Below are 26,171 nucleotides of genomic sequence, written 5' to 3' on the forward strand. Positions count from 1 at the left end.
CAGCTTAGTTAATCCACATCTTCTTCTAAGTACCTAGTTTCCATATGCTACAATTTGTAGAACTGAAGTCTTTCTTAGTAAGAATATCCTTTTGTTCCCATAACTGATCTGTTACACATCTCTACACCCATTCTTGTTGCACATCTCTAAACCTATATCCCTCCTGAAATGAGGCCTCCAGACCTGTATGCAGTACTCCAGATGTGGTGTGACCATTGCCTTATACACCAGAATAATCACTTTTGCAGCAGGGATAACCTCCTTATCCCTGCTGCAAAAATTCCCATATATCACTGATAAAATCCCAGTGAGCTGTCATAGCAGCCGATCTGCATATCTCAGAGGACTTCATGTCTGACTGCACAATTACCCACAGGTCTCTTTCACTCTCTACTACCTTCTGTGTTGTAACCACCAATTAGTACATTATTCTGGGATTACTGCTACCCATATGCCATACCTACCTTGCATTTGTCAATGTTAAACTTCAGTAGCCACTTCTAGGCACAATCAATCTGCCTAATTTTTCTTTTTCCAGACCTTGTTGCAGTAGCCAGCTTGATTGTATTCTTTATTTTGACAATGAATTGAGATTAATACACATACATAAAAATCATTAAAAAAATTTAAACCATAATTTTAGACATAATTTATATAATATAATAATAATATCATATATTACTATTTAAAAAAAAAAAAAAAAAACTTAAATAACAAACTGAAACAGCAAAAACATGCTAACATTTAATGGAATGAATATGAATCTAACTGAATTCAATATTAAGAACCCAATGAATAATCTGAAAATGAAAGAAAACAAGATTATTATTCAATGATGAGAACAATTTGTCTACAAAAAGGAAAATCAAACTGTTACACTCACCACAATAACATAATTTGCACAAAATGCAGCAGAAAGGGCATTACCTGTTAGTAGTGTTAGGGAGATCATCTTTAGTTACAGGGATTATTCCCTTGGACTGGAAAAGTGCCAATATCTATCGAATCTATAAGGGAAGAGCCCAAGAAGTGATGGGCATTTATAGACCAATGAGTTTGATTTCTGTGGTTCGTAAGATTATGGAATCTACAATTAAATACACAATTCAGGGCCACCTTGACAAGAATGGTGTCCTAAATGGATATTAGCATGGTTTTTTATTTTGATGAGGAGATCTTGCCAGACTAATCAAATAAATTACTATGAAGAGGTTATAAAGAAAGCTGGATGCAAGAAACAACTTTGACATTACATATGTGAATTTTAGTAAAGCTTCTGATACAGATCCTAATGGGAAGTTATTATATAAATTACAGCATGTTAGGATAACAGAGGAAATCCATCAGTGGATTATAAGTGGTTAGCTGGATGACAGAAGACAGTCATAAATGGGTATTCTTCAGAGTAAACTTAAGTAGCAAGTAGGGTCCCTCACAGATCAGTAATCAACTCTCTTGTTCCTTAGTTATGGAATATAGAGGAAGCTGTCAAAATTTCCTGACAATTTAAATATTGGACAGGATAAAAAACAGCAGCTTAAAGTTCAATGCTACAAATGCAAAGCACTGCATATGGGGAATAAGTGCATGAATAGGTTATGGATGGAAGGAAGGAAGGAAAAGAATTAAAGGATATCTCCAGAATGAGAGACTTGGGATTATGATACAGAACGACATGAAGTTCAACATGCAGTGTAAGCAGGTGGTAAGAAAGGCATGTGGTTTTCTATGGTTTTAGTGGAATTTTGAAAGTTGAGGAAAGGCATCTCTCTCTCTCTCTCTCTCTCTCTCTCTCTCTCTCTCTCTCTCCTTGGAATATTGTATCCAGGTCAAGAGGCTGTATCTGAAAAAAGAAATACAGAATATAGAAGGAGGGCAACTACACTGGTGAAGAACCCTAAGTATTATCCCTATGAATAATGAATTAGAAGTTGTAACCTACAAAGCTTAACAAAGACATGGGGGGATTTGTTTGAAGCGTAAGATCCTGAGGTGATTGGTAATATGAATGAGGAATGAAATGAATATTCTCAATGGTGAGTAACACATGAACCAGAGAGCATAAAAAAAACTATAAAATCTCGGGGAAGAACAGTAGACTAAACCTTCAGGCAGTGTGTTGTGGAAAGTTGAAAGAAGTTGCCTGCAAGGTGCTGAGGCAGAGTTTGACAAAATGCAAGGAAAAATTGGGTAGATAGTTTTTGATAATGGGAAAAATATGAGAATCCTCCGCACAGAAAATATAGAATAAATACACTTCCATCCATCATTAAACTTTTTTTTTTCTTTTTTATGAAACCCCCAAACACAAAAGGTATTTATTACTTGGTATTACTCATGGAGTGAAGGCTGAGAGAACAGAATGGTCAGGCCATGCCTTGAGTACTGTGTACAGGTCTGGAGGCCTCATTTTAGGAAAGATGTAGAGTTTCTTGAGCAAGTGCAAAGAAGGGCAACAAGACTGGTGAGGGGAACGAAAGGGTTGTCTTATGAAGAAAGGCTTAAGTTTTGCAAATTACAGCATCTGGAGATTAGGCACCTGCACAAGGTGATCTGATTGAGGTGTATAAGGCCTTGAATGGGTTGAGCAGGCTCAATTCTACTACTACTGCTACCCACATGCCACGAATCTTGCTCAGATTACAAACCTGAGGGGGGGGGATAAATTCAAACTGAGGAAAGACAGTTATAAAACAGATGTGCAGAAATTTGCTTTTAGCCAAGGGGGTAGCTGATTGCTGGAACAAACTTCCATTTGTTGTTGTGGAAGTTGATAGCATAAATAAATTCAAGAAGGAACTGGACAAACGTTTAGAGGGAACGGATGTGTGAAATGTGTTTTTGGCTGATGCTACATAAGCTTGCTTTCTTGCATCACATGCCTCAATTACTACTACTACTACCACCTGCTTCACCGTTTAAATTTCTGTAGAGTAACTTTTTGGAAATACATTTGAAAGAAGGCTGTTCCAGAGAAAAGAATTAGATGCATAGCTGCCAACTTTTAACTTGAAAAAAAAAAAAAAAAAAAGCTGGAGATCAAGAGTTTTTTTTTTTTTTTTGGATTTGGAAAAACAGGAAGTACACAGACAATTCTACTGATCACAAAAGGTTTTTGAAAAAAAGCAAGAATGCTTTCCAAAAATCAGGAGAAACAGGTTTTAAATGTCCACACTGCACTAGAAATTAAGTTTCACTGGCAAAATACACATTTCATATAAAAATACAACCACAGCATTGTTTACAATAGAATACAGGCACTCCCAGACTTACGTAAGGGTTGTATTCTGCAGAACTCTACATCAGTCAAATTTTCAGTCAGAATTTCTCTAAATGCTTATATTGCACTCACAACTATGCTTGCTGAATTTGATTGAAGAAAAAAGAAATGTTCATTGAACATGCAAATAGAATTATTTATTCAATTTTTTTTTATCTTGTGTAGGAAAAATTACAAAACTGTACAAAATTACAAAAGTGTGCAATTAAAAAATTATAAAATTCCAAAAAAAGAGAGGGGACAGGCATAATGTCAGCAATTTTTACCTTTCGAGCATCATTGCCAAAATCAACATCTCCAGCTGGTAAGTACACCACTGCAGAGGTTGAGGGCTGTGGAAATTTAGAAGAGGTTTTTTCCAACATATCACAAAATTTCTCTGCTGCTGTAGAATCGGCACTGGCTACTTCACGCATACTTTAACATTGTGGAAACCAGCACGATGCTTGAACCTATTAAATGACCCTTTGCTTGCCACGAACTTGGCTTGGGGTTTGCTGTACTTCTCCTTAATATCTTCATAACTATTTGTTGCTTTTGCTTGAATGGTCATTAGACTCAGGGGCACTCACTTCTAAAGCTGATTTTCCATCCATATTATTAATAGCTTTTCCATCTTCGATATAGCACCTGAACACTGTTTTGTGATCACTGTTGATCTTTTAACATGTTCTTTTATACACGTACTGTCCTTTAAAATAGTATTCACTGTTGAAGCAGCGAGATCTAATTCCTGTGCGATAGATGACAAACTTTGTCCTGCTTCGTACTTAATCATTTTCATCTTCATTTCTAAATCAATTTTGTTAATTTTCCTGTGCATGATTGTTGCTAATGGCAAGACTAAGCCATTCTTTGCCACAAAAAAGGCAGTCTATGAGAGTAGAATACTTATTTAGTATTATCCACTTATTCAACATAGGTAGGCATACTTTCCTTAAATTATAATCTCCTACCTATATTTTATAGCCCTAATGCAATGGTTTCTTTTTCTTTGACTGATCGTGATACAGTGAAACCTCCTTTAACAGACACCTCTTGTTATGGACACTCATTCTTGGATTCTGGTCATAAGTATTAGAAATTATGAGATAAGCAACCTCTCCAAAGTGGACACTAGTATGGACACAGACACTTTGATAGCTATCCTTTTTCATTTTTCAACCTTTATTTTGCAATATAATTTACAAATTATGTAGAATTTACAAACTTTATTTTGACTTTCTGAAGCTGTTCCATCACTTAGCAAGGGAATAAAATCGTAAACCTGAGAGAGACACTGATACTGAGAGAGAAAGGAGGAGTTTTAGAGTGAATGTAAGAATACATTGTAATATAGTAATATACAGTTGTAATATAGTACTGTACAATAAATTTATTAACACTCTACAAATGGACTCTAATGCATTTACATAACAGTCATCTACAAATGCATGCTACATTAATAAAACTGTAGTTGAACTTAATCAAACACTTTGATTGAAATCGCTCCAGTCAATCACCATTAAACATTACATCTAGATCATCTAAGTGTTAAAAAACTGACTTGAATATCTGGCACTACCATCTGTCTATTCTGAAAAGCTCAATTTTGTTTCCTCAGAGTGTGTGCTTGTTACATTTCAAGTTACAGTATATTTCAAGTGTGGACAGATTCTGAATAACTGTGAAATTCTGTGCAGAGTTTCAGGTCCAGGTAACAATTTAGGGTTACACTTGTACCGTACTACACTGGTGTACAAAACTTAAGGACCAACACTATTTCTAAAGGTTACAACCACAAAATCAAACGAAACGGCTTGTGGCAATTTGCATAACTGTGGCCGTTCAGTAGAAAGCTGGTGCACATGCAAAAATTTGAATTGTGACGAGGGGCTCACATAAACAGATAAAAGTAGCAGTTCAGCAGTTATGTGCAAATTACCGAATGGTGAGCACGATTGTTACAGACGTTCGATTGGTTTCATACAGTGATAAAGACAATTAAATGGTCAGTAGACAACATCCGGATGATTTTATCCGGGGTCGAATAATTGGGAAGGTCAAAGTGCGAGGAGTGTGGCTGCAGAGTTCGGTATCGCCCATAGCATCGTCTCACATGCATGGTCGGCCTTCAGAACAACAGGCACAGCTGTTTGAAGGACCAATAGTGGTCATCCACAAAAACCAACACCCAATGTTGACCGCTATATACTCCTACAGGCCAAGCGGGACCAACACCAGACAGCAGAATCCATTGCAAACCAGCTGTACAGGAGCACGGGATATTGCGGTTCACTGCAGCCAGGCGACTCCACAAAGGTGAACTGTTTGTCCGATGGCCAGTACGCTGTGTTCCTTTAACACCTTCCCATCGGAGACACCGTTTACAGTGGTGCATCAAACACAAGGACTGAACAGCAGCTCAATGGGGTAAGGTATATTTACTGATGACAGTAGATTCAGTCTCAGCAATGATTCTGGACGTCAGCTAATCTGGCAAGAGGTTCGCACATGGTATCACCCCGCAAACATCACTGAAAGGGATTGATATGGCGGTCAAGGTGTTCTCGTCTGGGGAGGCATTATCTTGGATGGACGTACACAACTTGGTCCTTGAGGTTGTCACAGACAGACATTCTCTCAGATATGCTAGACAAGCTGTACTGCTACCTGGGAGTCTAAAACGCTGATGGAACTGATATTCGGGTGACACTCAAGTCAAGTGGACCCAATTTCGGGGATGTACAGATGGTCTGTGAGAGCTAAATCCTCTGCTTGCACCTTCACGATGGTGGGACTGTTAGTAATCCTGGGTATAACCTCCATGCACAAGTACATGGTGGGTGACCACCCAGGTGTGAACAAACGTAAGCAGGGGTCAAGGTGTGGCGCCCACACCACATGGAGGAATGCTGCCCCTCTATGTTACAAGGCAGTAGATGACTCTCATCAACCGGTGCAATACCACTACTTTGCTTATTGGAGGCTTGAGGTGGTGGAACCCATGCTTAGTCTCCAGAGCTAAGTTCCAGTCAACACTTCCCTATCTCTTCAAACATGCAGTATGATTGATGACTTTTGAGGTTATGATGAACATCGTGGCGAGATCCAATATTCCTAATACTTCGAGGGTACAGCTCTAAAACGGTGTTCGCAGGCCGGCCGCTAGTTAGTACACCGGACCGAACCTATTGGTAACTCTCCAGGAGGCTTCCTGATCAGCTAGTGTATAATCTTGCTACCTCTACTCCGCCAGAGAGTGCCTGGAGGTAGTCCGAGTAGTGTGTATGTGGGGAGCACTGTCGAGGCCACGTTATGTCAACGATCTGGGTATATTCTTACCATGTGTATGCCATATCCAAAAATTTAATTACTTCATACAGCATGTCCCACCCACTTTTTCTTACTATTGAATACACCATGAATTGTCAAACTAATAGAGCAAGCTTATCTGCGAAAAGATCTAAACCTCCCAAGCACTTCCTAATTCATTTCACAAATATACGTGGTCTCGATTCTAATCTCAACGATGTCCATTTCCACTTGCAGCCATCTAAACTCCATGTACTTTTTCTGACAGAATCTCAGTTATCGGTTGATTCAACTACTGCTCATCTCAGATGCCCAAATTATTAACTGTATGATTCTTTTCGCCTCAAAGGTGGTACTTATGCATATGTCCTTTCTGATATTCCCTGTCAGAGATTGGCAATTTGGAATCTCCTCTCTTTGATCTTCACTGGCTTAAAATCCCTCTACCTCATTGTGTCAAATTCATCTGTTGTCTCTACCGTTCTCCCAACTCCACTAATCACTTGGAGCTCTTTGACTTCCTCTCTTTGCAACTTGACCTTCTTCAGTCCAACTTTCCTAACAGTGAAGTAATTTTCCTTGGTGATTTTAATGTTCACAACTCCAGCTGGCTTCCATTTTCTAATCACAGCGACCCCGCTGATCGAGATGCTGAGGCTTTTGCAATTACTAATGACCTTGCACAGATTGTTCATTTACCTACAAGAATACCAGACAATCCTAACCATACAGCCAATATGCTTGATCATTTTCTCACAAACAACCCTTCTAAGTACACAGTCAAAGTGAGAGGTCCTTATGCACTTCAGATCACAACTTGGTGATTGTCTCTTCTCCAATGGAACCTTTATCTCATGGCTATTCTGAACCTCGTGTTGTTTGGCATTACAAGAATGCAAAATGGGATGACCTGCGAGACTTCTTTTCTTCTTTTCCTTGGTCGGATTACTGTTTCAAAATTTCTGATGTAAACGTTTGCTCAGATCGTGTCAGTGAAATTATTATTCTTGCAGCAATGGAATCCTTTATCCCACACTCCACTTTAAAATCTCGTCCTTTATCTAAACCTTGGTTTTCCAATAAATGTGCTAAGGCTGTTCAAGAGAAGAATGTTTCATATCATAATTGGCTTGTTTCTAATTCTCCAGTTTCATTTTCTGCCTACACCAAAGCTCGCAACAATTGTAAAGCAGTTATTAATCAGTCCAAACTAGATTTTGAACAGGCTAAGAGTAGAAAACTTGCTTCTTGCCCTAATGGTAGCCAAGCATTCTGGTCTCTTGTCAAAGCTATTGGCCGCAACTTTTGCCCATCTCTGCTCCCACTTCTGTCCAATCCAGATGGTTCTGTTGTCACTTCAGCCAAGGATAAAGCTGACCTGCTAGCATCACATTTTTCTTCCAACTCACGTATTAATGATCTTGATAAAACACCTGCCACCATTCCCAACACGCTCCATTCAATGCCTCCTGTGGTCTTCCGTCAAAAGGATGTCAGAAGGATTTTGACGAATCTTGATGCTAAGAAATTCCAGGTCCTGATGGTATTTCTCCACTTGTTCTCAAAACCTGTGCTCCTGAACTTACTCCTGTTCTTTGCCGCCTTTTTTCACTTTCTTATTCCAAAGGTGTTTTTCCTTCTGCTTGGAAATTTGCTCATATCCAGTCAGTTCCTAAAAAAGGGTGACAAATCCCAACCATCCAATTATCGTCCTATTGCAATTACTTCTACTCTTTCTAAAGTAATGGAGAAATCAATTAACTGCCAACTCTTGAACTACCTAGAAACCTTCCATCTGATCAACGATCGCCAGTATGGATTCCACCAGTGTCGATCCACTGGTGATATTCTGGCTTATGTTACCAATTTATGGACTAATTCAATGGAAAGGTTTGGTGAAACACAAGTAGTTGCTCTTGACATCTCAAAGGCTTTCGATCGTGTCTGGCATAAAGGTCTTCTAAACAAGCTTCCATCTTATGGTTTGCCAAGTGTTTTTAGTAATTGGTTATACAGTTTTCTCTCTGATCGCTCACTGAGGGTGACGGTAGATGGCTCTTTGTCTTCAAACTTCTCCACTAATGCCGGTGTCCCCCAAGGTTCACTTTCCCCCACTCTTTTCCTCCTGTACATTAATAACCTTCTTCCATTGACTGGAAATCCTATCCATAGTTTTGCCGATGATAGCACATTGCATTCCACTTTCCATTTTGAGAAACCTTGTCCTGCTCAATCAGCTTCAACTTCTCGAAAATCTGCTACCAATTCCTTAAATGCCAATCTTCAAAAAGTAATTCTCCAGTGGGGCAAAGACAACTTAGTTGATTTCAACCCTTCTAAAACTCAGTCTTGTCTTATATTTCACAAAAAGGATTCTTCTGCTCCTATGCTTATCTTTAAGCCTCTGTAGCCAGGTGGGCAGAAGCAGCAGTGCGTAGCACATGCTTCTTGATTTGACCGGGGTTCGAGCCCGTGACCACCAAATACGGAGGATGCAGAAATGTCAGGGAATGACCACCACATATCCCCGGAGCAATATGGCCTTAGTTGCTAATGCTCCTAAAAACCAAATAACAAACAAACAAACAAGCTTAACATTAGTGACACTCCGATTTCTAGACAAAATGATATATCTCTTTTGGGGATTACCCTGACTTCTAATCTCTCTTCGCACAAGCACATTAGAAATATTGCTTCCTCTGCGTTTAAAAAACTTGGTTTTCTCTTTCGCTCTCAGCGTTACTTTTCTTCCAAACAGCTGCTAACTCTGTATAAATCGCAAATCCGCCCTGCCATGGAATATTGTTCCCACATCTGGGGCAGTGCCCCCAAAACCTTTCTCAGGCTTCTTGATTCCATTCAGAAGAGGGCAGTTAGGTTAATTAATGATTCTTCTCTAACAGAATCTCTCCACTCGCTGTCTCATAGACACACTGTTTATGCTGCATGCCTCTTCTACAGATACTTCCATGGGCACTGTTCTTCTGAATTGGCTTCTATAATTCCCGCTCTCTCTTTCAAACGTCTGAACACGTGCCGCCACCAGCCAACATCCATTTACTGTCCAAATTCAAACTCACAGAACCTACTTTTCATCTTCCTCGTTTATTCATTCAACTGCCATTTTCGGGAACAACCTTCCTTCATACGTATTTCCTGAAAATTACAGTCTACAGAAGTTCAAGTCCAATGTCAATAAATATCTTCTTTCGTCTTCTCAACCTCCAACCCAAGCACGGTAATAAGTACTATAGGTTCTAATACCTCTTGTGTTTGGGGTTTACATAAAAGAAAAAAAAAAAAAAAAAAAACACTCCAGATACTGGAAGACGGTACTGTAACTGGCACACGCTACTGTACTGAGGTAATTCTTCCCTATGTGCATCTGTTCCGAGGTGCCATTGGCACTGAGTTCGTGTTTATGGATGATAACGGCACACCCCATCGCACTGGAGCTGCTGATATGCTTTTGGAAAGTGAGGACATTGTTCGTATGGATTGGCCTGCCCGTTCCACCGACCTGTTTGTTTGTTTGTTTGTTATTTGGTTTTTAGGAGCATCCCATATTGCTCCGGGGATAGGCGGTGGTCATTCCCTGACCTTTCTGCAACCTCCGTATTTGGTGGGCACGGAGTCGAACCCCAGTCTAATCAAGAAGCGTGTGCTACGCACTGCTGCTACTTCCCACCTAGCTATGGAGGTGCCTCCGCCGACCTAAATCCCATCGAACACATATGGGATGCTCTGGGAAGACGCCTAACGGCACGTCCACACCCACCAGAAAATGTTCACCAGCTGAAGATGGTGCTGACAGAGGAATGGATGATATTATCGCAAGAACTTATCAACAACATTGTTCTACGTATGGACAGGCAGTGCAAAGCCTGCATCGATATTAGAGGTGGCCATATCTCCTACCGAGGACCACCTCTTCTCTTTGTTCCATCTTTGGCAGTGATGCATCTGCATCATGGCAGCCAGTGCTGTGTTGCCATTTTTGAATAAAGTCCCTCTGTACCATTTTTGTGTTGGTGTTGTTTACTTCATCATTTCTGTATCTCATGAGATTCCTTTGGTATGCTTTTCCCATATCCAGGCCACTCCTATGACAAGCTACAGGTGAAAACCTGACTGGTCCTTAAGTTTTGCACACCAGTGTAATTAACTACTTTCGAGTATGTCTCAAAAGTAGTTAACTTTATAATAAAAAGTAGAAGTGATAGAATATTCTAGAAAATAAAAGTATAGAGTTCATAAGTCAACTGAGCATTTCAAAACTGGAAAGACTTCGGCTGCAGCGATTATTAAAAATCAAGAAACTTGGTTAAAACAGTGGAAAACATGAGGAAAATGGAAAATATTTTCTCATGGCAAAGAAGCTTTGGTGGATAAATTGACATTTGAATGGTTTAGCCAGGTACACAGTCAAAACATTCCCACTGTAACAAAGCTTTAGAAACTATTAAAGAATTGTTACCATTGGCTTTAAAGCATTTAAAGGTGTTAGGTAAGTTAGCATTAGCATTAGCATTAGTAGAGGCATATGATGCAAGAAAGCAAGCTTATTCAGCATCAGCCAAAAAAAAACAAAAAAAAACACGCCACTCCCATTTCACCCCTCCGTTCGTTCGAAATACCTGTCCAGTTGAGCTTTAAATTTGTTTAGGCTATCAACTTCAACAACAAGTGATGGAAGTCGGTTCCACCAACCAACCACCCGCTGGCCAAAGGCAAATTTCCGCACATCTATCCGACATCCGTCCTTCCTCAATTTGAATTTATGCCCTCTGAGGTGATTATTCTGAGCAAGATGAAGAATCCCATTGGCATTGAGCATGCTCAAACCATTCAAAGCCTTATACACCTCTATCAGATCACCTCGCCGGTGCCTAGTCTCCAGACTCTGTAATTTGCAAAACTTAAGCCTTTCTTCGTAAGAGCAACCCTTTGTTCCATTCACTAATCTTGTTGCCCTTCTCTGTACCCGTTCCAGCAGCTCTACATCCTTCTTGAAATGAGGCCTCCAGACCTGTATACAGTACTCAAGATGTGGCCTAACCATTGCCTTATACAAGGGAATAATCACCTCCTTATCCCTGCTAGAAAAAGTCCTGTATATCATTGACAAGACACCATGAGCTACTCTTGCAGCTCGTCTGCACTGCTCAGAGAACTTCATATCTGCCTGCACAATTACCCCCAGGTCCTTTTCATTCTCCACCACTGTCAGTGTAGTACCGCAGAGTTGATACGTTGCTCTGGGGTTACTGTTTCCCATATGTAGTACTTTACATTTGTCAATGTTAAACTTCATTTGCCACCTCTCAGCCCATCTGTTCAACCTTTCCAGATCCTGTTGCAGCAGCATAGCGTCAGTAGTGTCCTTAACAACCCTGCCAACCTTTGTATCATCTGAAAACTTGGACATTAAACTTGATATCCCATCATCAATATCATTCATAAACACCATAGACAGTTCATAGACATTACAATATTTCCTTCAAAGCAATTTGTGGGGAGTCTCCTGATGTACTGATGGTTAGAAACTGTTGCTGAATGGAAAAAAGACTGACATCAATACGTGTTGCATACTCACCAGAAAACATATCGAATGCTGATGAAATGGATTTTTTTTTATTTCTTGGAGGTAAAGTGGCAAAGGAGCATCTAACTGTACCTTTGTGCACAAACATGATGGGCCTCTTATTATAGGCAAATCAATGAGACTAAGGTATTAAGTTTGGATATGAACTCAATGTACATTGGAAATCAAACAATAAGGCTTGGATGACTAGGGATATAATGACAGAATGGTTGATTCAGTTGGATAAAAGGATAATTTGCCAGAATAGAAAAGTCATTTTATTTCTTGACAAATGCCACATCTCATCCAAAAATTAATTTGAATAATGCTGAAACAGGTTCGCCCAACATCACATCCACTTCTCAACCACTAGATCAAGGAATAACTGCAAATTTTATGGTGAAATATCAACAAATGGTTCTTAAACACTGGATTTCAAAACTCAATGAAGAAAAAAAGTTGTTCAAAAACTTTGCAAATATATAGATGTACTACAAGCTACAATCTGGATTAATGCAGCATGGAATGAAGTGAGCCCCTCTACAATTAAAAACTGCTTCCACATAGCAGGATTTAATTTGAGTGTTAATGTGATTGTGACTGCAGATGCAGCCGATGAGTCTGTACTTAATGGCTTGCTATGAGCACTAGGAAATTCTTTACTGAGAGGTGGAAGTTGATAGCTTAAATAAATTCAAGGAGGAACTTGACAAACTTTTAGAGGGAATGGTTGTGATTTTTTTTTTTTTGGTTGATGCTACATACGCTCATACACTTGCTTTCTTGGCATCACATGCCTCTATTACTATAAATATTTAACAAAAATAATTGACTTAATGCGACACACTTGAGATGTTTGACAGTAATTAGTTTCTTTACATCTGGTTTTATTTTCATTATTTTATAAATTTAAAAAATTCAACTGTCCATTATTCACATACCATCAAATCTTTTTCCACGTACTACCAGTGGTACACGAACCACTGATTGAAAAAGGCTGCTCTAGACCATGGGTGGGGAACCTCTTGCCCAAGGGCAAAATTTTGCCTCCAGTCAAATTTGAAACTGCCCGTTGACGAAGTCCTCTAAAATGCCATATGAAAAAATGGCATAAGCCCTAAGGGCAAAACAGTAATTTAATATAAGTTGTTTTAAGCACTCCATACATATATTTCTGTTAGCTGCAATGCTTGTCTTGTGATATTAATCACGAGTCAGAATACGTATGAACTGATGACGTAATAGTCACACCATTATTACAGCCAATTACCATTTAGCATTTTGTTTTTCCCCAAAACCATGCTTGCGGGCATTGGCTCTTGTCTTATTAGGTTTTGTTATTAGTGATGGATAGTCAGTGTTGATTTCGGTTTTGTCTTGGTTGGTTGTTGGCTGTGTCATTACATATCATTGTAAATTAAGTGCAATAATTTTGAATAGTGGCAACATTTATGATTCATTTCCTTATTTCTATTTAAGTCAATATTGTAAAGTGCATAAAAGTAACCCTTTTCTGCAATGACTAGTAATAATAAAAGAAGAAGAGCTGCAGGCAAAAGTTCTTTGTTTGATGAAAAATGGACGAATAATTATTTTTTCATGGTGAAATATCAACAAATGGTTCTTAAACACTGGATTTCAAAACTCGATGAAAAAATTAAAATAAATGGAAATGAATGGAAAGCATGTGTGTGTCTCATTTATAAAGAATCAGCTGCAGTTTATAAAAAGTACAACCTTGAACACCACTATTTTGCATAAGGAATACAAAAAACTGAAAGAGACTGCATTTAGACAAGGTAACAGTTTTAAATGAATCTTTATGCAAACAGCAATCTATTTTCAAAAGACATATTATTCAGAAAATATATCCATAACGCAAGCAAAGTTACGAAGAGTGTATGAGTATTAATATGAGTATTTGACTAAAATTTCTCTAATATGACGTTCTTATCTTGTATGGATATTTCAAACCCATTTACACCAAAACGGATGTGTTATGGTCCCTTGAACTTCAAATTAATGAGGGTCTAATGTAAACCTAAAACAGTTTATTAAATTTTTACTCCTTAAGGTAACAGATTTCTATAAACCATCACCAAATATTTCAAAACATAAAATAAATAAAAGGATTGTACAAATTTTTTTGCTTACACAAGATCAAAGCTTTCTGGATAGTGGGTCGTCTCTGTTCGAGGATAGCTAATATATCCTTGTGTATAGAGCATTTCTGCTATTTGCATAGCATTATGTGGTCCCATCCCTAATCCTGAACTTGCAACTCTCATTAGTTCTACTGTATTAAGAGCCAAGGGACGTGAACGTGACTTTTCTTTCTGTGATACTCCTGTAACCCTAAAAAAAAATTTTTTTGAAGATAAATTTGGTTTATTAATTCAAGTTGAAACTACCATTTTAGGAAAAGACATTTGCATTATTAAACATATTACTCCTCTAGTTTAGCATCAGTGTGATTTATATCACACACTTAGTAATTTGTGTAACAAAACAATCCTTAGATATTAATTCAATCCTCTTATGTCTAATTAGATTCAATTCCTCCCTTCATGATCATTATTAACTAGACATTCAATTTTCAGTTTGATGTTCAACAGCTTGTTTAATGTTTGCTCCTATCAGGTATTCTACTAATAGATTGTGCAGGCTTCTGTTGTATATTACAGTTTTAAGTTGGCTTTGTAAGTTACATATCATTCTGGATACTTGGTCTATTCCTTCATTTCCTGGTATCCCTATATATCCTGGTAGCTAACAAAGTTTATTATTCTGGCTTTTATTTACTACATCTCTGATATTAATTGTTTAAGATGGCAGAGATTTTAATAATTTGTGTTGTTTGTTGGTTGCAAGCTTTTAGAATGCAGAAAGAGAGAGAATGAGAATCTGTGTAAATCAGAGGAGTCAAACTCTGAAGTGTTCAGGAGCCACAGAGACAGTTCTCAAGGAACTAGGGCCACACAAACAGTTCTCAGGTGGCTTTCAGGCCACAGCATATCAATGGCATTATTCAGAAAAATATATTAAATATTTTCTTTTTGCAAAAATATGCAATCTCATAACCATCAACATTTTTAACAGTTTGCAAAACTTAAGAATTTTATTTAAATTTTATATTAGTGTATCTCCTTTAAGTGACATTTACCATTTGGGTTATTATATCAGTAAAATGTGCTATGAAATTTGACAACACTTAGGAGCTGCACAACAAACACTTGAGGACTGCACACAGCCACCAGGCCACCAGTTCCACATGCCTGGTGTAGATCATTCCAGTTCTACTGGAAATGGTTTGAAAGTTCTAAACCGCCATGTTCTCAAATTCCATTTGTTTGCAGTATGCAAACAAAGAATAACTCTTGATACAGGGTCCGGCAGAATGATCTGACAGTTTTGTTTCAACCGTGAAAAATAAATAAGTCATCATATTCGAACTTCTAATATGTCATTGTATAGAGTAATTATTACAATTTTACTTACAATATTTTACTTCGTCTTAAAAACTACATCATCCAAATGTTTTCCCTCTTTTCTCACACGCTCATGTAACCTCATTCTGAAGTTTGTCATCGCTCGCCAGGTTGTTTCCTGTGGTATTGCTGCGATTTCTTGTTGGATAGCATCCTTGAGTTCATCAATAGAAGTCAGCCTGCTTTTAAACACTTTATTTTTGAGGTAGCCCCAAAGAAAGAAATCGCACACTGCAAGGTCGGGCAATCGCACCAGCCATGGAAGGTCACCATGACGTGAAATGAGATGCCCGGAGAAGAATTCTCTGATAACATCCATAGAAGCTCTTGCCGTATGGGCGGTGGTGCCATCTTGTTGGAACCAAATAGGCTGATCTCCAAATTCGTTGAGCTTCGGTCTTAAAAAGTCACGCAACATTTGCACATATCAATTCGGAGTCACTGTCACCACATGATTGTTCTCCTCAAAAAAGTACGGGCCTATGATTCCGTAGTTTGAAATTGCACACCAAACAGTTATACGTTCACTGTGAAGTAGACGTTGGTGAAGTTCCCGCAGGTTAGTGTTAGGCCAATAATGAAAATTTTGCTTATTTACACATCCTGAGGGGTGAAAACAAGCTTCATCACTGGAAAGAACAATGGCGTCAGCTTCGACGTTTTCAAGAATAGCCTCACAGGCTGCTCTGAGGGAAATGCAGTCATTTGCACTTAACTCCTGTACACCATCAATTTGTACGGATGAAACTTCAGATCTGCGTGTAAAATTCACCTTACACTTCGATCTGAAATCCCTAGCACTTGAATATGCTTTGCAGCTGAACGACGTGTAGAACACCTTATGGCTAACCTGACAGATTCAATGTTTTCGGGTGTTCTTACCCTACGTTTCCATCCTGGAGATTACTTTTTCAAAGCCAAACCTGTATTTCTGAAATTATTTACCCACAGCAATATCGTATTCCTACTGGGAACACCCACGTTTCAATCTAAGTTAAAATGTCTTCGAAATAAACGATGTGTTACAACAACAGAATCATTACTTTTGAAATACATTTCAATAGCGAAAGCTTGGTGTTCACCCAACCACGCCATGTTGGCAACTGAAATGGTATATGTAGCACTAATCATCATCACTACCTCACCCCTCCACACACAATAGTACCTACGTTACAACATTTACAAAACCATCAGATCATTCTGCTGGACCCTATATAAGCAAGTGTTGGTTGCAACTTGCATTTTAATTTTTGAAACTTTCTAGTTTCAAAAATCATATAACTGCTATTAGAATGTTTTAAATTTTAAAACTAAATGGTATTCATAAAGCTGCTATATTCATGTAATTCTGCACTATATAGTAGATTTTTTTACATATCAATTTTTCATATGGGAATTCTGAATTTTGATTTCAGGTATTTCAACAGCAAGAAAAAACAAAATTTACATGTATTGATAAACTTACAGAGCTTCTTTTTTGTCTTTTACCATTTGTAAAAACATAGAAGCAACATCATTATCAAATATCCTTATCCTGTTCCAGTCCAGAGTAAGAGTCTCGCCAGATGAAGTAGTAACCTATAAATATAAATATATATATATATTATGGGAAAGAGAAATCCTTAATACTGTTTTAAGCAATATTATAGCATTTAAATACTTTCAAATGCATTTTTTTTAGAATATTAATTCAAAATTAAATTTCATAAACCCACAAACCTTGCTTCTATGTATATAATAACAGAGGCAGTTCTTGGATTATTCCTTTTATTCAACCCAATTTATTCCAGTATTTATTTATTTATTTTTTAAGTAATGATTTAAATTTGGCAGTGATGCTCAATTTCAGTGCAAACACAAAAAAATATGTAATAGGCAATATAAGCAGCTACAGCCTCAACACAGATTCAGACAACTGTAATGGACTTGTATACTTATCCATCCCAAAAATTTGTATTGATTCATTTAAAATAGTACACCACACATCCTCTGAAAAGGTGAATACTTTATTTGAAATTATATTTCAGTTTTTCAACTGTTAACAGTAATAGCATTTAAATAATTTTAAAAATTTTTTAGAAGAATATTAATTCAAAATTAAACTTCCAAAACTATAAACTCTGCGTCTGTGTATATCATAATACAGGAAGTCTTTGGACTATTCCTTTTATTTAACCTAATTTATTCCAGTATTTTTTAAGCTATGATTAATATTTAGCAGCAATTCTCAGTTTCCTTGTAAACGTAAAAAATATGCGATACATGACAGAAACAGCTATTGCCCTTACAAAGAAGAAGAAGAAGAAATAGACTTAAATACTTGGCCATCCCAAAAATTTGGTTTAATCTGTTTAAAACAGGGCAACACACACATCCTTTGACAAGGGTAAATATTTTAATGTAAAATTATACTTTTTTTTTCGTTTGTTAAGTGAGTAAACATAAATTCCAATGCATATCATTCATATTAACCTGTTTTTTACAGATAAACTAGCAATGGCTTGTGTCTTGAATAATGAGTAATTATGATTTTCACTGCCATTCATGGTTGGAGCAGTTCTCCTAAATATAGCATTATGAGGTACCAACAGATGAAATCATGACAAAAATTATAAGTACAACTCATTCATGCTACTAACCTACTTTGTTGAAATTGCAAAAGTTAACACCAGTTTCTCCCCATCTCTTGTGATTGGTTGGATTTCTCCACAATTTAAACTGACAGAAGAAGAAAGCTAATCTGATCACAGTTCATGTTCACAGATTGGTGTCATCATCATCATCAGAAAACACTTAGAATCCTGTTTGATCATTTGACCAACAGGATTCTAAAGCGGTTTTTTTTTTTTTGATATAGGAAAGTTTGAAGAAAATACTTTTTTTCACATGACATACAGTACATATAAGTACATCATCTGGAAGAGAATGTCCATTCCAGGATTGGATTGGATTTTTGGTTTTAATGGTTCAAAAATGTTCATTCCAGATGTTTTGCAAAGTAAGCTGTTTGATGTTATAAGAAGATTCATCTCATTCTCATCAAAAGAATTTGGAATTCCATTTTTCTACACCTCCTGGCTACTTTATTAAGACCATAAGGTTTGGAACGTATGGAAATACTTAGGAAAAAATATGCAAATAAAAGAGATCATAAAGGTGTGTGATGTGTCAAGAAAGCACTATAAAGCCATGTGACCTGACTAGTGCCTAATCAGTTCACCAACAGTGGAAATTGGATAGGATCTCACAGACATCCAATAAGCAGCCATCCTCTCTGTTTCAGTGCTTACTAAACATGTACTGACAATCACTACATGTTTAGCAGCAATACTTTAGGGAAGACAACCTCAGTGTTAAAAGAGATGAATTCCACATTTTTTCCATTCATTAAGATTTGCAATTCAAATCTTAATAAATAGAAAAACAGCTGAAAAACATCTGTAAATAACAAAAATGTAAGATGGCAGAGCAAGGTGCTCAACATCTGGAGCAGATTCACAGTGGTGAAATCGCTGCCAAATGACCGAACAATTAACCACAGCATTTAATGCAAGAACATCACAAGGTATCAGCATCCATACCATTTAAAGAAGTGTACAAAGACAGTGCTACAAAAGTAGGAAACCTTCGTGGAAGCCACTGAACTTGAACCCCAACCAAAAAATATGGCCAAATCAGTGCCATAATTGCAATGGGTGAAGGAGGACTGGAAGCAAGATTTACACCTTTCAGCAGTGATGGAAGAACAAGCATATTGAGGAAACCATGGGGTTACTGGACTCATCCTGTTGTGCATCAACAGCACATACTGCTGGAGGAGGTAATGGCATAGGCACATTTTGTGGCATATCCTTGGTTCTCAGATCCCAATAGAGAGCACATCTTACCATCTATTGATCAGTTATACCCAACAATGTGGCACCAATTGATTATACCCAGGATCTTCCAAGGTTATAATGTGCTGCGTCACGAGTGGTTTGAGGAACACAGTGAAGATATCCATCTTGACTAGCCTCCAAAATTTGCCCGATCTCGATAAAATTGAACACCGTGGGATGTTTTGGAACTGGAAGTGGGGCATATGGGCACACAACAGTCATCTATTCCCACAGGGCTGGAATTCTCCTCCTCTTACTATATTTTCTAAATGATATATATGCATTCATGGCTTTTATGACTATTGCTTTAAAGATGTTCCATAACTGCAATGTGTTGGTTTTCCCCTTTCTATTTGCCCAGTTGATGAGGGCCATGTAGAGTCTTATAAAAAAAGATATAGTCCAATTTCCTAGAATTAAACCTCATGTCTTTACCAAATGCATCCACTTTCTTCATCTTTCTGCTAAGGACTCACAATCACTTCCAGCTAATGGTTTCTGTACTATGAGCCCCATGACATCATCTAGTTCATGGGTGATGATCAAATCTAGAATATCTTTGTCCCTAGTACTTTCCCTAATATGCTGATACAACAGTTGTCAAGTTGACTTAAAAAAATTTTTCCCCACAATAAGTTTCTCTCCCACTTTCTGTCAATTAGGGACAAATTGAAATCACCAATAACAAGACACTGAATTCACAATTGCTTGCCATTTCCATTTGCATGTAGACTCTTGTCATAATCTTTATAGTCTTGTTGTCTTTAGATTACTCCCACTCTCGTTATACTTCTGCTTCCAACTGATTCACACCACACACATTTTATATTAGCAGGCTTAACTTCTGAATCTGTGATAGCTTTTGTCATGCTCAAGCTACTTTTGATAAGAAACATGACCCCACCACCCCTTCTATCTCCTGTACGCACCACAGCAAAACTAATCTTGCCCTATTTCTAGGTTACATTATTTCTCTCAACCCTATTATATCAGCGTTCATTGTCCAAACCAGCAGTTTCATTCACTCATTTTATTGATGACATTCCTAACATTTACCATATATACAATTAAGTTTTTCTTGTATAGCTTACTATCCTGATGCACCCCTTAAAGTTATTTAAGCTTGTTTCCCTAGCATTAGATTCCTGTTTGTTTCAAATATCACTACCTTCAAAACCTGTTGTCAATATCAGCAGTTGCAGCAACAAACAACCCTTGAGATGCATGCAAGTGTTACTTTCACCCATATCATCAAACAAACTTGTATCTATAAATTAACTCTGTCCTTCCCAACTGTTTCCTTGAACTCAAAGTATCCTCAATGACAGTGGCAAAAATTCGTGCGTGCGCACACGTGTGTGTGTGTGTGTGTGTGTGTGTGTGTGTGTGTGTGTGTGTGTGTGTGTGTGTGTGTGTGTGTGTGTGTGTGTGTGTGTGTGTGTGTGTCCGTCCCAATACTTTTTGTCACATAGTATATATGTATATAAAACAATACTTACTTTTACTTGAATTACCCAAAAGGGCTCAGGTTTGAATGATTGTATTCTGTCATGCCTTTCTACACAGAAACCTAAGGTAGGTGTTTGGCATGGTCCAAATGAAATTAAAGAACTATCCAGATTTCCATATTTGCCCTACAGGGAGAGAAAAACAGTAACAGTAAAATACAAATGTCATCTTTTTTACTTATTTTCCATATTTTAAGTTTCACAGTGCTATGACTGCAAAAACATTTTAATTCATTAACTGTTATTAATTTTATTCATAAACTCTTACAAACGTTATGAATTTTCATGCTCAGCTTCTTGGAAAAAAATGTTAAAAATGGTAAAAATAAGAATCAATTGTAATAAGAAATTAAACAACTGCACTCCACACAAATTTTAAAGGCAAAAAGTGATCAAGTTTATTGAAACTAGCTGTAAAGAAAACTTTACAGAAAATATTCCAATAAGCTGGAGCCAACTGCCTATTATTAGCATCCATATGGTATCGTATATTTTGCCAGTTCCGCGATACCATGTGCTCTGTATTTTAGACCTGAAAATGATATACATATATGTCAAATTGGCCTCTAAATGGTTGAGTTAATGGAATGTTTTCTGTAAATTTCCTTTCCAGCTTAGCATTAGCAAGGGCACATGATACAAGAAAGCAAGCTTATATAGCATCAGCCAAAAAAAAAAAAAAAAAAACCCTTATTTCACCCATCCCCTCGCTCCAAATGTTTGTTAAGTTCTACCTTGAATCTATTTAAGCTATCAACTTCTATAATGACAGATGGAAGTTTGTTCCAGCAATCAACCACCCACTGGCAAAAGGCAAACTTCCACACAATCTATCCTACAGCCGTCTTTCCTCAATTTGAATCTATGCCCTCTCAGGTGATTATTCTGAGCAAGAGGCAGAATCCCATCAGCATTGAGCATGCTCAAACCATTCAAGGCTTTATACACCTCAATCAGATCACCTCGCAGGTGCCTAGTCTTCAGACACTGTAATTTGCAAAACTTAAGCCTTTCTTCGTAAGAGCAACCCTTTGTTCTGTTCACTAATCTTGTTGCCCTTCTCTACTCGTTCCAACAGCTCTACATCCTTCTTAAAATGAGGCCTCCAGACCTGTATACAGTACTCAAGGTATGGCCTGACCATTGCCTTATACAAGGGGATAATCACCTCCTTATCCCTGCTAGAAAAATTCCTGTATATCATTGACAAGACACCATGAGCTACTCTTTCAGACCGTCCACACTGCTCAGAAAACTTCATATCTGCCTGCACAATTACCCCCAGGTCCTTTTCATTCTCTACCATAGTCAGTGTGGTACCACAGAGTTGATACGTTACTCTGGGATTACTGCTTCCCATATGTAGTACTTTACATTTGTCAATGTTAAACTTCAAGCTTGTTTCAATAAACTTGATCACTTTTTTCCTTTAAAATTTATGCGGAGTGCAATATAATACAAGGCAATACAAATGCAGTGTTGTTTAAGCTCTTGTTACAATTATTTAATTCTCACTTATCTTTTTATATTAAGAATGTTTCTTGGAAAACATTCTTATTTTACCACATGTTCAATATATCCACCATTTTGATGAGTGTTTCCTAAAGACATATGCCAACAGTTGTAATGACATAACATATTTTCATCAATTTCAAGACACAACTGAACAATTATCACTCTCTGAAATTCTTAAGTGCAGCTGGTTTCCCGAAAAACAACTTCTTGTCAAGCAACTCTACAAAAAAGTCACTTAGATTCAAGTCTGGACTCTGAATTGGCCAAGAAGTGACACCACAGTAAGAACAAAGCCAATTTACTACATCATCGGTGGGCCAATACGTCACACTAAGTGGATCAAGGGATAGAGGCCAAGAACTAATTCCAGTACAGCGCATGCCTCTCTTCATTAGTAGTAATACTTTTGTTTGTGCAATTAGTGCCATTGCCCTTAACTGTTTTGATACATATATTTCAGAAAGATATCTTAGAAAAGTGCTTTGAAATTTTTAATAATGCCTGAAAAATATTGTGTTCCTGGATGCCATGGAAATTATAAAGATGGTCCAAAAATACACACATTTGGCTTTCCATTGAAGTGTACCGATTTAATTAACAAATGGTTGAGAGCTATACTAAGACTGTGAAATCTGAACATTCAAAGGTAAGTTTACAAAAATAAGTTCAGGGTACATTAGCATTACCAGTGACAAATGATGCAAAAAAGCAAGCTTATACAATATCAGCCAAAAAAAAAAAAAAGAAAGAAAAAAGACCCCTTCCCATTTCACCTATTCATCACCTCCACTAGTTTGTCTAATTCTTCCTTGGATTTATTTAAACTATCAACTTCCACAACAGCAGATGGAAGTTTCCCACAATCAACCACTTGCTGGCTAAAGGCAAACTTACACTAACTTTTCGCCTGGTGGATCCTACCACCACACACCTTTTACTTTTCCTTAGCAGCCCCCCCCCCCCCCTTGAGTGACGATGGGCTCCTCCCACAGGGATGCCCCTCTATCCCTTTAATTTCCTATTTCCAGGTAGACAGTCTTCCTATTGTCCACCTTAACCTTCATCTGTTCCCTTCCTCTTCACTGTCACCCCCTTTCACGCTTTCCTAGCGTTTTTTTTTTTTTTTTTTCAGGGCCCTTCCTGGCAAGCTCAGACACAGTCCAGGGTTTGATACCCAGCTGCCACCCCAAGGCAAGTACAGGGAGTGAGGAGCCCCCAGCTAAATGCTAGAGGAACAATGGGCCAACACTACTCTACACTATGCAAACTAATGCTAAAACTTACAATATCTATGGCATTTACAGTTTGTGGCATCGCAATGTATAATTCACGGTTTGTAGGGGGAATCCCTCATACCACTTGATAATATACACAATACACAGAGTCCTATCTGTATACATTGTACTACCCATATTCAAATTCTGCATCCCTTATATCTGAGTTGTTATGTTGTTGTTATGTGGTTTTTAGGAGCATTAGCAACTAAGGCCATATTGCTCCGGGGATATGCGGTGGTCATTACCTGACCTTTCTGCATCCTCCGTATTTGGTGGGCACAGGCTCAAACCCCAGTCTAATCAAGAAGCATGTGCTACGCACTGCTGCTCCTGCCCACCTGGCTACGGAGGCGCCTATATCTGAGTGACACAACATCTCTGACATTCCAACAATGTGTGCATTTCTTATCTTGACTAGCACTTCAAATTGATCAAATTTATTTACTATGCTCCTAGCATTGGTGTGCGTACAAATATACATGGGCATGTTCACCTATAAGTAAATTGGGATTTACTTAAAAGATGGTAGTTGCATCTTTAAGTAAATCCCAAATAAATACACTGAGATCCCTGACACCTAGTGGTTCTTTTATCTGTAGATTCTTAATGCACAAATAATCACTGCTAATAATAATGAGATCAAGAATCTTTCTTCCTCTTGTTGCCTCTCTAACATACTGCTATAGAAGACAGTCATCCAATAAATTCACAAAAGTCCTGCTAGTCTGTGAGTGATCAACCCACCAGTTCCTGTTAACAGCTGGAAAGTTGAAATCTCCCATTCATTATTAAGACATTCTGATTTACTGGCCCACTATTTCTTTGTACAGTTGTTTGTTCTACTCATCAGAGTCATTCAGCCTATAACATACTCCCACTCTCATTTTTGCTTTCCCAGTGCTTATGTCACACCAAACTGACTCAACGTTGCACTGTCCACCCAAGTCAACTGGATGCACTTCCTTTGATTTTGTTTCTTAACTAACAGCATAGCCCCTCCACCCTGCCTGTATACATTTTTACTCCCCATATTAAAATTCTGCTAACAGCTGGATGGGTAGTGTGGGGATTTACTTAAAGCTATCGTGCCTAGGCAGAATTGCAGACACCTTTAAATTTAACCCTAACTCATGACTTTTTTTTTCAACACTCCCCTATACTTGTCAATAAGTGTGCAGATCTCATACTCTTAATGTCATTAGTGCCAATGTATGCAACCATATCTCTGATATCCCAATAATGTCCGCATTTGATATCTTGACCAGCACTTCAAATTCCCCAAACTTATTTACTAGGCTCCTGTTCTAACTCTTAGCTACCCTTACATAGCCCATGTATTTACTTATTTCATGATGACTTCCTGCAGTCCTTGAAGTCCCAAGTTTTGCTTTCAAGGCTGCTGCTCATTCCAATAGAAGCATGCAAGAATCACGTTCACCTCTGCCTGAGGCTATTGTTAATCTATTAGTCTGTGTATCCCCTCCCAAGCTAGCAGTTTTCCACCTAACATGCCTCGATAGCATCAGCAAATATCCTTGCACCTTTTCTACTTAAGTGTATCCCATTCCTGTAAAAGCAGTCTCTCCTGTTAACAAGCACAGACCATGCTGAGAAAAATTCTACCCAATGAGCCTTGCACTCAATCTCTCCAGGGTCGAACTGATTGTCAAGGCTCTCACAGCATATACAACCCGCTATCATGTCTGGGCAGAATTGCAGACACTTTTAAATTTAACCCTAACTCATGACTTTTCTTCAACACTCCCCTGTACTTGTTAAGTAAGTATGCAGATCTTCTACTCTTAATGTCATTAGTGTGCAACAATATCACCTTTTGTACCCTTAAAAGATATCTGCTCTAAAATGTAATCAACTTTTGCTCCTGGCAAAAATACACCGGTCCTATTCCACCTATCCTTTTTGCACAATATAATACCAAAAAAAGAAGGTCAGCGACTTCTATCATACCTCAACTCACTATCGCCCTTCATAAAATTCACGATTGAGCTGGAGTTGAACAACTCCTTACCATATTTAGACACACTTGTCCGACGTGAAGGCACATACCTGAGGACTACAGTTTATCGTAAGCCCATGTGTGCTGGCCAGTTCACCAACTTCCGGTCAGCACACGCGCGAGGCCACCTCCTCTCCACTGCCCGAACCTTGCTTACTCGCGCCTGGACACACTCCAGCTCCGCTGATGAAAGACGCAAAGAGGTCACTAGGGTCAAAGTAGACCTTACGAGGTGTGGCTACCCCATTGACGTCCTCGACAGGTGTGATCTACAGACACGTGACATCGTGACGACCAGCTACAACACCAACAGTGACGAGCCATCCACGA

General features: G+C 38.1%; 1 protein-coding gene across 1 annotated transcript in view; it reads right to left on the reverse strand.

Annotated features, from left to right (window-relative positions):
- Top3beta (DNA topoisomerase 3-beta) overlaps positions 1-26,171 on the reverse strand; it is a 171,190-nt gene that overhangs the window by 105,245 nt on the left and 39,774 nt on the right. The window contains exons 5-7 of the mRNA XM_090386473.1: positions 21,024-21,158; positions 17,112-17,224; positions 14,313-14,513 (exon numbers count right to left, since the gene is read on the reverse strand). Coding sequence (XP_090242599.1) covers positions 14,313-14,513; positions 17,112-17,224; positions 21,024-21,158 — 449 coding nt within the window. The remainder of the gene's footprint in view (positions 1-14,312; positions 14,514-17,111; positions 17,225-21,023; positions 21,159-26,171) is intronic.

This window comes from Mastigoproctus giganteus, chromosome 12, assembly GCF_048544385.1.
Source record: "Mastigoproctus giganteus isolate SK-2022 chromosome 12, ASM4854438v1, whole genome shotgun sequence".
NCBI classification, from domain to species: domain Eukaryota; kingdom Metazoa; phylum Arthropoda; class Arachnida; order Uropygi; family Thelyphonidae; genus Mastigoproctus; species Mastigoproctus giganteus.